Genomic DNA, 13489 nt, shown 5'->3' on the forward strand with positions numbered 1-13489 from the left:
CAGGAAGACCACTGGGCCCTGGTTATAGCTTATAGATATGTAACCTATACGCTATAAAACATCAATACAGACCTAAAGTTGTCCTTCGAGGGGTCCTTAAGCAGACAGTGTGAGTAAAGGTGCTTATTTTTTCCTTCCTCAGAATATTGGCAAAAAGATGTCCATTCTGCAGTTCATCAACAACTTGGAAGGACTAAATGATGGAAAAGATTTTCCTAGAGAACTGCTCAAGGTCTGTTGAATTAGTTAAAATATACAGTAGAAACGAATATAGCTAGATGTGTGGAACCAGGCGCGTGCGCACACACACACACACACACACACACACACTTGTGCACACACACACACACACACACTTGTGCACACACACACACACTTGCGCACACACACACACACACTTGCGCACACACACACACACACTTGCGCACACACACACACACACTTGCGTACACACACACACACGCACACACACACACACTTGCACACACACACACACACACTTGCGCACACACACACACACACTTGCGCACACACACACTTGCACACACGCACACACTTGCACACACACACACACACTTGCACACACACACGCACACACACACACACACGTACACACACGTGCACACACACGTGCACACAGTGGGATCCTTGGTTTAGCTGCAGGACCTCAATTTGACCACATGATCTCTTGATATCCATGATCTGGTTTCAGTCAGTCTGTTGAGAAAACTTAGTTTTTTCTCCCCCCCGATTGTTGGTTGACATCAGAGTAACTTACTCCACTGACTGGCAAGCCTGCTCAGACGATATCGAGAGATGCATGTCCTGAAAGCTGTCAGAGACGTAATGTTTCTCACCCTCCGATGTGTTCTTTTACATGCGTGATCCAGCATTACGTAGTTTCTCCCTGTTGTAGTGGAAAGGGCTTTCTGTCTATTATAAAGGATTTGAATGTGATCTGTTGACCACCTCTGAGCTGTTGTTAACAGCACCATGTTGTGAAGATCAGAGAGAGCGAGTCAACATGTTCTACCTTCCACCCTCTCGCTCTCTGCCTCGCTCCTGTGAGCAGCATCACCTCCTACTCCCTTGTTTTCATCTCCCTCCCTCCTTCCTGTGTTTTTCAGTTTTTCTTACTCATTCTGTTACAAATCATATCACCGCATGGCAGAACATTTTCCATCTGCCTGCTTCTGTTCTTCCCTCGTTTCTCCATTTCATGTATGAAGTGTATCTTTTTCTCTCTCCCTAATTGCTCCTTTGCTCTCTGTCTGTGATATGTGTTGTGTTCCTACCTTTCTGTTCCACCTACCTCTGTGGGAGCTCATCCCAGCTGCCCACAGAGATGACCAAGCTTTGCTACTCCTTAGAGTCTCTGTTAACTATTCATATCACAGCTGAGATATCACAATGATGAAATATTAGGGAAGGCTCAGCAATCCGCCTCCTGTTTGTCTGTTCTATTGGTGCAGAGCGAGGAGGCTGCTACAGTACAGTAGTCAATGGGGCAGGGCTCATATGGTAAATTACTGGTGACGGGTGAGAGGGAGGACAGGCCTCTCGGTAAATGGGAATTCGGCTGTCACATGGTGCCGCCTGCTGTGATGAGCGTTTTGTCATGGCATTATCAGACAGGCGTTACAAATCACTCTGTCTTTCTCACTCGCTGCTTCCTCTCTGTCTCTCTCTTTCTTCCATATTATTCTCCATATCCTCTCTTTTCATAACCTTGTCAGTATTTTGTGTACAGTGTGAGTAATGTTAATGTGTCTGTTGGGCGGTGATTATGCAGGGTATGCTAATGCAGACAGTGTGGTGTATGAAAATATATGCAGTCACCACTAAGTTGCTCTGGATAAGAGTGTCTGCTAAATGACTAAAAAGTCAAATGTAAAAAAATAAGTGTAGATTTCCACTTTTTTCTCTGGGTGTCAAGGGCACAGTTCTCTGTTGCTGTGGCGCATATTAACACAACTCACTACAGTGGAGAGGTTCACTTTGCTTCCTACAATCAGCATGTCACACTGTTCAGTTACTGTCATAGGAAACATAAACAGTGAGGTGTATTGACATAATGAGTCTGTGTTCATTGAGCTCACTTTGTGAATAGATTTTTATTTTATTTCACCTTTATTTAACCAGGTAGGCCAGTTGAGAACATGTTCTCATTTACAACTGCGACCTGGCCAAGATAAAGCAAAGCAGTGCGACAAAAGCAACAGAGTTACACATGGGATAAACAAACGTACAGTCAATAACACAATAGAAAAATCTGTATACAGTGTGTGCAAATGAAGTAAGGAGGTAAGGCAATAAATAGGCCAATAGTGGCGAAGTAATTACAATTTAGCAATTCCCACTGGAGTGATATATGTGCAGATGAGAATGTGCAAGTAGAAATACTGGTGTGCAAAAGAGCAGAAAAACAAATATGGGGATGAGGTAGGTAGTTGGATGGGCTATTTACAGATGGGCTGTGTACAGCTGCAGCAATCAGTAAGCTGCTCTGACAGCTGACGCTTAAAGTTAGTGAGGGCGATATAAGTCTCCAACTTCAGTGAATTTTGCAATTTGTTCCAGTCATTGGCAAAAGAGAACTGGAAGGAAAGGTGGCCAAAGAAGGTGTTGGCTTTGGGGATGACCAGAGAAATATACCTGCTGGAGCATGTGCTACAGGTGGGTGTTGCTATGGTGACCAGTGAGCTGAGATAAGGCGGAGCTTTACCTAGCAAAGACTTAGATGACCTGGAGCCAGTGGATTTGGCAACGAATATGTAGCTAGGACCTGCCAACGGGAGTATACAGGTCGCAGTAGTGGGTACCATATGGGGCTTTGGTGACAAAGCGGATAGCACTGTGATAGACTACATCCAATTTGCTGAGTAGAGTGTTGGAGGCTATTTTGTAAATGACATTGCCCAAGTCAAGGATCAGTAGGATAGTCAGTTTTACAAGGGTATGTTTGGCAGCATGAGTGAAGGAGGCTTTCTAGATTTAACTTTGGAGATGCTTAATGTGAGTCTGGAAGGAGAGTTTACAGTCTAACCAGACACCTAGGTATTTGTAGTTGTCCAAGATATTCTAAGTCAGAACCATCCAGAGTAGTGATGCTAGTCGGGCGGGCAGGTGCGGGCAGCGATTGGTTGAAGAGCATGCATTTTGTTTAACTAGCATTTTAAGAGAAGTTGGAGGCCACGGAAGGAGTGTTGTATGGCGTTGAAGCTCGTTTGGAGGTTTGTTAACACAGTGTCCAAAGAAGGGCCAGATGTATACAGAAGGGTGTCGTCTGTGTAGAGGTGGATCAGAGAATCACCAGCAGCAAGAGCGACATCGATATATACAGAGAAAAGAGTCGGCCCGAGAATTGAACCCTGTGGCACCCCCATAGAGACTGCCAGAGGTCCGGACAACAGGCCCTCCGATTTGACACACTGAACTCTGTCTGATAAGTAGTTAGTGAACCAGGCGAGGCAGTCATTAGAGAAACCAAGGCTGTTGAGTCTGCCGATAAGAATACGGTGATTGACAGAGTCGAAAGCCTTGGCCAGGTTGATGAAGACGGCTGCACAGTACAGTGGATCATAGTGGGTCAATCAATTTCATTTTCAAATATGTCCCGACCCAATAGTGGGAAACGGAATATCCACTTCAATGGGATAGATTGATCAGATACATTTTAGGGCAGTTTATTTAAAAGGAATCTGCCCAATGCCAAAACAACCACCGCCCCTACCTTGTATGCAGTTATATAGATCTGAAAAGATTGGATCGGTATAAGCAGTATGGCAATGGCTCCACCTTACCCTCTAGGCTAGGTATCCTATCCAAAGCTTTCAAGTCAATTTGATGCAGAGCGAAATGAAAACTGTGTACGGATAAGAAGTAAAGCCCTGTCAACATGATTTAGTCCTTTGTGTTTTAGCTCCCGTCATCCTCTGATAAGACCGCTTCTCCCCCTACCATCCCAGTTGGCTGACCAGACTGTGAGAGATCTTTTTCTGACAGGCTACCTTCCAAAGGATTATTTTCCTCAGTGACCTGGAAATGTTAGCTCTCAATCAGGAGTTCTGATTATTTTGGTGTGTGTGTGTGTGTGTGTGTGTTTCGCAAGGAGTTTCTGTTTAATGGTTTTACATTATGTTCTATACATTGCTCATCCCATAGGTGATCATTTTCTGTCCTTTTTTTGTCTAGCCTATATTTCAGCCCACAAAATAGTAGCATTATCTGGAAGGCAGATTTCTTCCAAAGACTATTAATTACTGTATTAGAAAGGCACCATTGTTTCATACTTGTCCCTGGACTGCACATTCCTTTCTGTTACAATGTTAGACTGGTGGAAATGGAGTGTGAAAAAGACCTGCATTTTAAGAAAACAGTGATATGGAGGCAAATGATTGACACTAAAAGGAGGGAGGGATCTGAACAGAAACATGGACCGGGATTTGCTGCTCAGCCGGAGAGAAATGCGCATAGAGAGAGAGAGAAAGAGAGAGAGAGCAAGCTCTCCGTCCTCATCATCCGCTTTCTTTTGTCACTGTGATTCAGTCTGTTTTTTCATCTGAAGCACACAGGGAAATAGAACAACAGTTATTGAAAAGAGGGAGATGAAAGGAGTGCGAAGCACAGATGCAATTTTCTCTCCCGACTCTCATAGAGGGATTTTCGGAGGGAAATAAGAGATTGACGCATACGAAGGAGAAATAAGTGGATGTGTGAGAACCATTTACAAGTTTGAAGACAAACCAGTAAAGAGGAGAGGATCCAGGAACGGAGAGAACAAAGAGAGAGAGAGGGGACCTGTTCAGTCCCTCATCAAGCCAAAAGCCTTTAATTTATTAGAGAGCAACAGGGTAGTCTGTCTCCAGCATCTGTATCGTCAAGCCTTGGATACATGTTAGTTCCAATAGGATGTGCGGTGGCGTCAGTTTGAGGGTTCTCTTCGACAGCTTGCCTGTGAGTGAGTGGGTGGAGTCCTTTCCCTCCACCCGCTCTATCTGGTTTGGTGTGTGTTGGTAGTGTATGTGTGTGTGCTGATGTATGTGTGGGTGAACTCCGTTGCTTGCTCATTGCTGTCTTATGGTTGCTATGATCGTCTAGTCATCATTAGGCCTCGTTAACTGGGTTGTTGTTTACGTGTGTGTTTTTTTTTTTCGTGACTCTTGAGTATCATTAGTTGTTACGGAGTGTATGTGTGTATGTACCAGCTCTTGAATAGCATGTTGGCAAATGCTTGACATCCTTCCAAAAAGACTTCCACCTTCATATACTTGACGCAGAATGGTGCCACAGCAAGTGGCAGTTGCACACCACTGTTTCTCCATACATGCATAATGAATGCATATGGATCCATTATGCAGGAACTGAAGTCCCTTCGGAGGGCTTGAGGCCCATGTTAACCTCCATCTGTGGTTTCCTCAAACGTCCAGTGAAGCGCAATTCGTCAGACCGCAACCCCTGTTGTCAGTCACCAGTGACAGTGATTGTCTGCCTCTCTGAGAGTCACCTCTTTTGTCATTCTCTCTTTTTTTTTTACCTTTTAACTGAATCTCTACATTTTGGTGTTAAGCTTTGAAAGAGGCCATATACAGAATCTGTGGAGCCTTTGATCAACAGGAGAGATCCGGGATTATCTGGCTTTATCCCTCCCTCCACCGTCTCTTCTCCTCTAGACTGCTCCTGTTGGTGCATTATCATGATTGGTGTAAACAGCATCCACTCTGATGGGCGGAATCGCTCCCGCTCTCTTTGCTCTGTGCGTGTTCGCCGGGACTTCCGAGTGATGGACCCCTTCCGCTACCCCCGCGCCCCTCGCTCTCGTTCTCTCAAACCCTTGTCCTTCCCTGACCTGCTGGGAAGGTCCCAGGATGGACAGAACCACCCACAGGCCCGCAAGAAGAAGGCACAGCTTGGAAAATGCAGGGTACGTTTTGTGTGGTTTGCTTTGGTCGAAGCAGCAGGCTTGTGTTTCGATCAGTGTGACTAATATGGTCAATGTGAACTGCTTTATTCAGGGCATCTAATGATTGTTGTCGCACAAGTAGCAGGATGACCAAGGGTCCCTCCACACTCATTAGACATTCCACACACACACACAAACGTTTTTCATATGTGTGACGTTTGTTATGTCTTGTCTTTTTCTCTAGGCCTTGTACAACTCCATTAGAAACGAGAAGCTCCAGTGGACCATGTAAGTGCTCTTTGCATAAGAAGGATGTTTTTGTTCTCATGAAAGTATGGGTATACAGTACCAGTCACACCTACTCAGTCCAGGGTTTTTCTTTGGACTCTTTTCTACATTGAAGAATAATAGTGAAGACATAACTATGAAATAACACATATGGAATCATGTAGTAACCAAGAAAGCATTAAACAAATCAAAATCTATTTTAGATGATTCCATGTGTGTTATTTCATAGTTTTGATTTCTTCACTATTGAATGAGTAGGTGTCCAAACTTTTGACTGTTACTGTATATGTATGTCTGACTTTATTTGTGCACTTGCCTTAATTCAATTAACTGCTGTTAAGGTTTCCTGAATTCATATCGTAGTTGGATTCATTTTCTCAATGTCACAAAATGTGTTGGATTGAAAAAGTCTCTCAGCGTATCATGTTTTTTTTTATTGTAATTAGCCGCAAATCTACTTGAAATCAGTCTACAAGCAATTTCCCCCCTACAGAATCAACTACCAACTGTGCCCCTGTAGCATTTGCCAGACTGTGTGTGCACCAAGGGTTACTATTCTGGACCTAGTCTTTTGTGATGCCCTGAGCCCCTAATTTAAGACGTAAGCTCTCCAGATGTTGTTACCATGAATACATGTCCCTACTTGCCTCTTTCGTAATTACAGGTCAATGTCTGACTCTGATTCTAAAGTGCAAACACATACAGCACACACGGTTTTAGGGGCTCAGTCAGCCTCTGAAGGAGAGCAGTGGGAGCAGCATCTTCTCTCACATTCCCTTTCACTCTGCACCACTCTGCTTTAATCTTCCCAGTCCCAACATCCCAACGCTCACCATGTGCCTCCCTCTCTATCCTCGTTTTTCTGCCTGTAGCCTCCCCTCTCTCCCCTGACCTCTTTCCTGCTCTGTATTTCACTTTTGCCTCCCCCCTCCCTCTTCTCCACTACTTGCTCTTGTGGATTCAGAGAGGTCAGCAGTTACTTAGCAACAGATGAGAGCTGTGATGTACAGTATGTGCTGACTGGTCGGTTCACTGTTCAGAATATACCTACATGTATTAGCAGCTGCAACACAAGTGGTTCGTTTGTCTTTTTTTTTTTTTATTAAAGCTAAATTGATGCAGTTTTGTAACACTTAAAATTTGACCTGCGGGTATAATTTATAACTTGTTTTATAAGCATTTTATAAACTTTTGTCTAACAAAAGGGCCTATTGTGTTATCTTTATGCATTTAATATTGCAACTGGCTCAAATTGGCTGTTGTCAAAAAATCGCGAGGTGATTATATAAGATGTTATAAGGGGGTCACACATGCTTATGACAAGTCTTACAATGCATTATAACTGCATCATAATGCATGATACCTGCAGGCTATGGTTTTGAGGAGGTATGGTGAAAGAAAAATGGATAGAGAGCGGAGGTGAGCGACAGAGTTCCTTTAAGAGACCGATTTTTTTCCCCCCCCCCATGGGTCCTGGGATGTGTCACACCGAAGAGTGTTCGACTGAACCGCATGCATGGTTTGTGTTGTTTCTGGTTTGTGTCCACAGATGTGTGTGTGGCTTCTGTGATCGTGGATGATTTCATCTTAAAGATCGACGCGTGTGTGCGTGCGCCTTTATGTACACATCTGAGTGTGTCTCGCAGAGAGACGGCGGAGGTGGACAGTACAGTCAGGACAGTGTGACGCAGCAGCACTCCCCCCTCTGACTAACAGCAATTTCAAGCTCATACATTAATGAATGTTTAGGGGAGCAGCTGCAAGGTTCCACTGGTGTACAGATCTGCATTCAGTCAGTGTCTTCAGTGGGCGGGGAGACACCATCCTCCCCAAATGTCAGTGCTGTAGGATTCTCTCTTATAGCCTCATTGAACACTCGGACCCCTCAGTTCACGGGAAAAGGGCATCACAGTCAGTCAGAGATGCCAGGATACTGTTATCTAACAGACAGTGAGTCACTCACCACTCATACCGATCAGGATTGTTCCTCTTGCAGCAAAACCATTTTTTTATGTAAGAAATGAATTATAGATATCTGAATGATAAGTGAGTGGATGAGATGTTCGACATAGCGTTCATGCTTGTCAAAGTGAGTTCTGTCAGTGTTCAGGCGCAGGGTTTTTGAGCAGGGTTTCAGTTGTTAGAAACTTGGTGAACCTTTCTCTGTGATTGGCCAGTAAGATGCAACCAAGCTGCTCGGCGGGAGCATCATGGGATGTGTCCTCTCAGCGTGGGTGACAGACAGCCAGTGGCCCGGAAATCCAGAGGCTCTCACAAGCGTGGCATGCTGAGTGGATAAAGACATGGCCTTCTCACCTCCAAGCTATTAGGACTGAGCGTTCATTCATTTCTACTGGATCTGAACTGGAGGACATGACTTAAAACAGTTTGAGACTAGCAGGTTTTGTTGATTAGGGACGTAACTTTTTGTATTTGAATTGTGTCCTCTCCATAGCGATGAGGAGGAGTTGCGCAAGTCCTTTTCAGAGTTGGCCGATTTGCGCACGGACTCCGCCTCTCACACCATGAAGCGAATCGGCAGTGGTCTAGGCGTGGCTCAGAATCCTGACGCCCTGATCTATAAGAATGGTTTCCTGGTGAGGAAGGTCCACGCAGACTCTGACGGCAAGAGAAGTAGGTTCTCTTTACCCTCCCCTGTCACCATTCACCTGTTAACCATAATCTGTTCCACTTCACTGCTGATAAATCTGACCGTGTCAATCTAAACATTGCTGTACTATTTTTAAGTTTGATTAAAAATCACACTTGGGAGCAGCAAATACTGAGTGGATATTTTCTGTGTTTCCATTATCTGTTTTTCAGCCCCTCGAGGTAAGAGAGGATGGAAGACTTTTTATGTCATGCTGAAGGGATTGGTCCTTTACCTGCAGAAGGTACACCAAACCACACCCCTCCCAACCATCCTTATATCCCAGTCTCTGATTGGACGTGTGTGATAGCGTTCCGCTCTCTGATTGGTCCGTAGGGAGAGTACCGTCCAGATAAGCAGCTGTCTGAAGAGGATCTGAAGAACGCTGTGTCCATCCACCACTCTCTGGCCATGAGGGCAGCAGACTACAGCAAGAGGCCCAACGTGTTCTACCTGCGCACTGCAGACTGGCGAGTGTTCCTCTTCCAAGCACCGTGAGACTCCTCATCCTCCACCCACTCCTCATCCCTACCCTTCTCCACCCATTTCTTATCTCCACCAAGTCCACCTCTTTAACTACATTCTTAATCGTATGGAATTATCTGACCCAATTTTGTGCACTGTATTAGCCTTGGTCGTTACTCTTTCTGCCTTCTACAAGGTTGTTCTGTACTAAGTGCCCCCAAAACAGTAGTGATTGAGTGTAGAGTGGGCAGTGCCCCTCTCATACAGCCCCAGGCTCAGGTAGAGGATCATGATGCTTCTGTGTCTCTGGAGGACACAGTTGTCTGTGATGTTCTAGATATACCCTTTCAGTGTTGGGATGAATTCCATTTCCATTTAGGAAGTTAATAAAACAAATCCTAATTGAAAATAAGTGTCACACTTCTTCAATTGATAACTGACCCTAAGCCTTTCTACGTGTGTTCTGGGGCTGATCATTTGTGGCCTTTATTCTGATAGCCAGTATGCAGATTTGAACTCTGTTGTCTTCCATCTCAGTAATGCAGAGCAGATGCAGTCGTGGATCACCCGTATCAACGTGGTCTCAGCCATGTTCTCAGCGCCACCCTTCCCTGCTGCCATCGGCTCCCAGAAGAAATTCAGCCGCCCGCTGCTGCCAGGCTCCAACACCAAACTGTCTCAGGTACACAGAGGCCTCCACTCACATCATGACCCTTTCTCTCTGTCCTTCCAAGTACTAGTTCCCAGCTCAATCCCACTCATGCCATCCAGTATCTGTACTGTAGAGAGATCAACCCCCAAAATTGCAGGAACTTGTCTACTAAAGACAGACTCCTGTATACTTTTTTTGTGTGTTAAAAACAGAGAACTGCTATTTTACAACTAACTCGAATGCGTAAGTAGGCTTCTATGTTGATCAGAATTCTGTATGAGTAACTGACTTTGGTGTAGCCTTATGTTCATGGTCCTCCTTTGCCTTGTGCACTGACAGGAGGAACAAGTGAAATCCCATGAGACACGTTTCCGGACCATCTCCTCTGAGCTGATCGAGCTAACTGCTGTGATTCCAGACAAAAAGGCCAAAGTTCGTGATCTGGAAGAGCACAAGCAACGTGAGGAGTACCTGGAGTTTGAGGTGAGGGAGGGATTGATAGTTGTTGTCTGGTTAAATCGAGTGACAGGGATTGATAGTTGTCACATCTGAATAGTTGCAGCCAGAGCCATAGTCAAGCTGAGTTTGGCAGACTGAGTTTGTTTGATATTCAGAATTTTAATGGCTGCCAAATGTTTCAAGACAATTCCATTCCAGGTTCAGCCAGAATGGAAACTTGATTGCTTTTGCTTGGTGCCAGAATCCAGAACAGATTGCCAAACTTTACTGCCAAACAATGGCTCTGATCTCAGCAATGCCGAATCCTGTTTGACATCAAGTGTTCTCTCTGGCACAGAAAACTCGCTATGGGACGTACGCAATGCTACTGAGGTCTAAGATCCGGAGTGGGGAAGAGGACCTGTCTCTGTTCGAGTCACGCCTCTTTGACGATGGGGGTCTCCAGAGGGCCCACTCCAGCCCCACTCTGCGGGAGGAGCACAGCAGCAGCAGCCAGGCCAGCAGTACCAGGGAGGGGGGAAGCAGCAGCAGCCAGGCCAGCAGTGCCAAGGGGGGGGCCAGCAGCAGCAGCCAGGCCAGCAGTGCCAAGGGGGGGGGCAGCAGCAGTAGTTCCAGCACCAGGGGGAGCAGCAAGACCAAGCGCTCTGAGCCCCAGAGACACAGCTACAGACAGGCTGTCAAACAGTGAGAGGGACACAAGAGGGTGTTGGGGTGGACAGGGCGGTTTAAACGATTGGACTATCCGTGTCGATCGATACACAGGGACCACTGGTGTGCCCGGTCTCCATGACTGGAAAATGGTGGGGAGGAGAAAGATAATGGGGGGGATAGACCTGTTGCATGCTTCTATCCCGAGAAACCACAGACACTGGATGCACCAGGGCTAATTCTACAGTACAGTGGATACTCAGTCTCCCATTTTACTATACAAATGACTAACTTCTGCGTGGTCCTGCATTACTGATAACATCCACATTCATTTCATTTGATTATGCTTTTGGACCAAATTCTTGTTGACATAAGAGACAGAGATCAGAATATTACGTTAAATCAGTCATTAAATCTGGGTTTTTTAAGAGGTGTAGGTTGTTTTCCCTCCACGAAGGTTCAGTATCAATCCATTCCATCTACTGTATGTCATTACTGCCCAGCCCACCTCTCGGTGACCATCTAGGAGGGACTGAGACAGAGCTGCATCAGTTCATCTCACTGTTCCCATGGAGACTAAACGGACCCCGTGCTCATGTCAGGACCCCTACCGACCAGAGTGCCAGGACCTCAACCCACCCACGATGCATTTGGAGGGAACTGGAAGAAACACTGTATTCTTCATGAGACATGATCAATTGGAATGAATATAGAAGGTTACTGGACATCATTTTACGATGCTGCATGCACATACTAGTTTTGTTTTCAGTCTTTGCTATGATTTTGTTATTCTAAGGACTTTTCTGGTGACAAACTGCACTGATCCAGAACCAGGCCCGATTTGAGTAACTGTGGAGCTCTGCTGGGTCTACTGATTTCTAAAGACCTTTTACACACACCAGCTACGGCACCGAGGGATTTGTCACACTAATGGGTTGATGAAGTAGATTGATCACACAGGCTGGCTATCTGTCCGTTTAATTAACTTTTTGAAGAGAACTGCATGCATATCAGGAGCTTGATGACTCCGTCTTCGAGGACATGCTTCACGATGATATTAAAAGACAATAGTTTTTAAAACATTCTTACGTTATTCACGTGGTGTTCTGCATTTGTACAACTGAAAATGAAACATGACAGAGCTTAGTTTACAGTACTTCTCAGCTGCATGTCAAACACTCGTTTTGAAAGTGTCTACAGGAAGAACTCGTCAGATCATTGATGACAAATTAATTCAAATGTTGGTAGAATGTTGATTTAAATTCAATATTATGAATTGTAATGAGGCACCGTCTACCACACCCAATATATTGTATAAAAGAATGTAACATGTGTAAAACTATATAGAATGTTATGGTGTGGCATAGCCATTTTCTTCTCAGGCTGGCAGTGTTGTCTGTAAACTGGTGCAGTAATACCACAATATAGCCACCAAAGGGAGCAGTTCAAACGGGAAACGTTGGTCCTAGGTGGTAAGATTGACTTGACTGTATTATACCGGGTTTATCTGGGTGTCATGGTCTCAGAGGCTGCATTTACACGGGTAGCCCAATTCTGATCTTTTCCCAGCAATTGGTATTTTGACCAATCACATCAGATCTGATTTGATTGACCAAAAGACCAATTCAAAAAGAATATAGGTCTGCTTAAACGCAGCCAGAGTGAAGTCTTACTGCTTTACTTTCCCACGTGTTAAAATATGACCACGGTGAAATAGATGATTCCATGGGCGGAGGTTCCCACCATCAACAGTATGAGATTGTTTTATGTTGTTGAATTAGACAGAATAACCTCACATGGCGGAGATGGTTCTGTGATGAGTACCCTTGCCTGAAGACATTTGCATCTTGAACTGTTACCTAGGCTTTAGCTCAGCGGGTTCAAACCAGCAACATTGGCTGTCATTGTAATTCTATGGGGACCATGACAGGGTGAGGCATGATGTATTCAGTCATGCAGAATGCCACAATCACTTGTTGGGTGTGTCTTGCTCCCACTGTGAATACGTGAGGTTGTATGGTGAGGGACAATAAATCAACAGTAGACCTAAAAACTAAAGTAGAGTCAAGGACCTTTTTGAGTAGGGCTTCTAATGTGATCGAACACAGGGGTTATCACACCCTTCTGCACTTTGGGTTAGGGACTAGTGTTGAAGTCGAATATCTTTCTTTCTTTTTTTTTGCTTACCAGTTGACTTGGTCTTGTTGAGTATTTGTCACTGTCAAATGTAGACTGCTATTTCTGTACATGTTTCTACTGGACTCACTTCCCATAGAGACGCTAAAACGTGCAACTTATTTCTATACATTTTTCTTGATTAACTCTGCATATTGTCAATAACACATTAAGATTTGTCTCTGTCAAATATACTAAATGGTTTATCTTTTGAGGAATAGTTGACAAAAATAAACACATTTTGAAAAGA

The 13489-nt window shown here is 44.7% G+C and overlaps 1 protein-coding gene across 3 annotated transcripts in view; it reads left to right on the forward strand.

Annotated features, from left to right (window-relative positions):
- psda (pleckstrin and Sec7 domain containing a) overlaps positions 1–13489 on the forward strand; it is a 46439-nt gene extending 32950 nt beyond the window's left edge. For all 3 annotated transcript variants that reach the window (XM_021609023.2, XM_021609014.2, XM_021609030.2), the window contains 8 exons: positions 143–232; positions 6147–6190; positions 8646–8824; positions 9014–9084; positions 9177–9334; positions 9843–9987; positions 10297–10440; positions 10754–13489. In XM_021609023.2, the coding sequence (XP_021464698.2) occupies positions 143–232; positions 6147–6190; positions 8646–8824; positions 9014–9084; positions 9177–9334; positions 9843–9987; positions 10297–10440; positions 10754–11104 (1182 nt within the window). In that variant the 3' untranslated portion in view covers positions 11105–13489. The remainder of the gene's footprint in view (positions 1–142; positions 233–6146; positions 6191–8645; positions 8825–9013; positions 9085–9176; positions 9335–9842; positions 9988–10296; positions 10441–10753) is intronic.

This window comes from Oncorhynchus mykiss, chromosome 1 (genome assembly GCF_013265735.2).
Source record: "Oncorhynchus mykiss isolate Arlee chromosome 1, USDA_OmykA_1.1, whole genome shotgun sequence".
In the NCBI taxonomy this organism is placed as follows: Eukaryota; Metazoa; Chordata; class Actinopteri; order Salmoniformes; family Salmonidae; genus Oncorhynchus; species Oncorhynchus mykiss.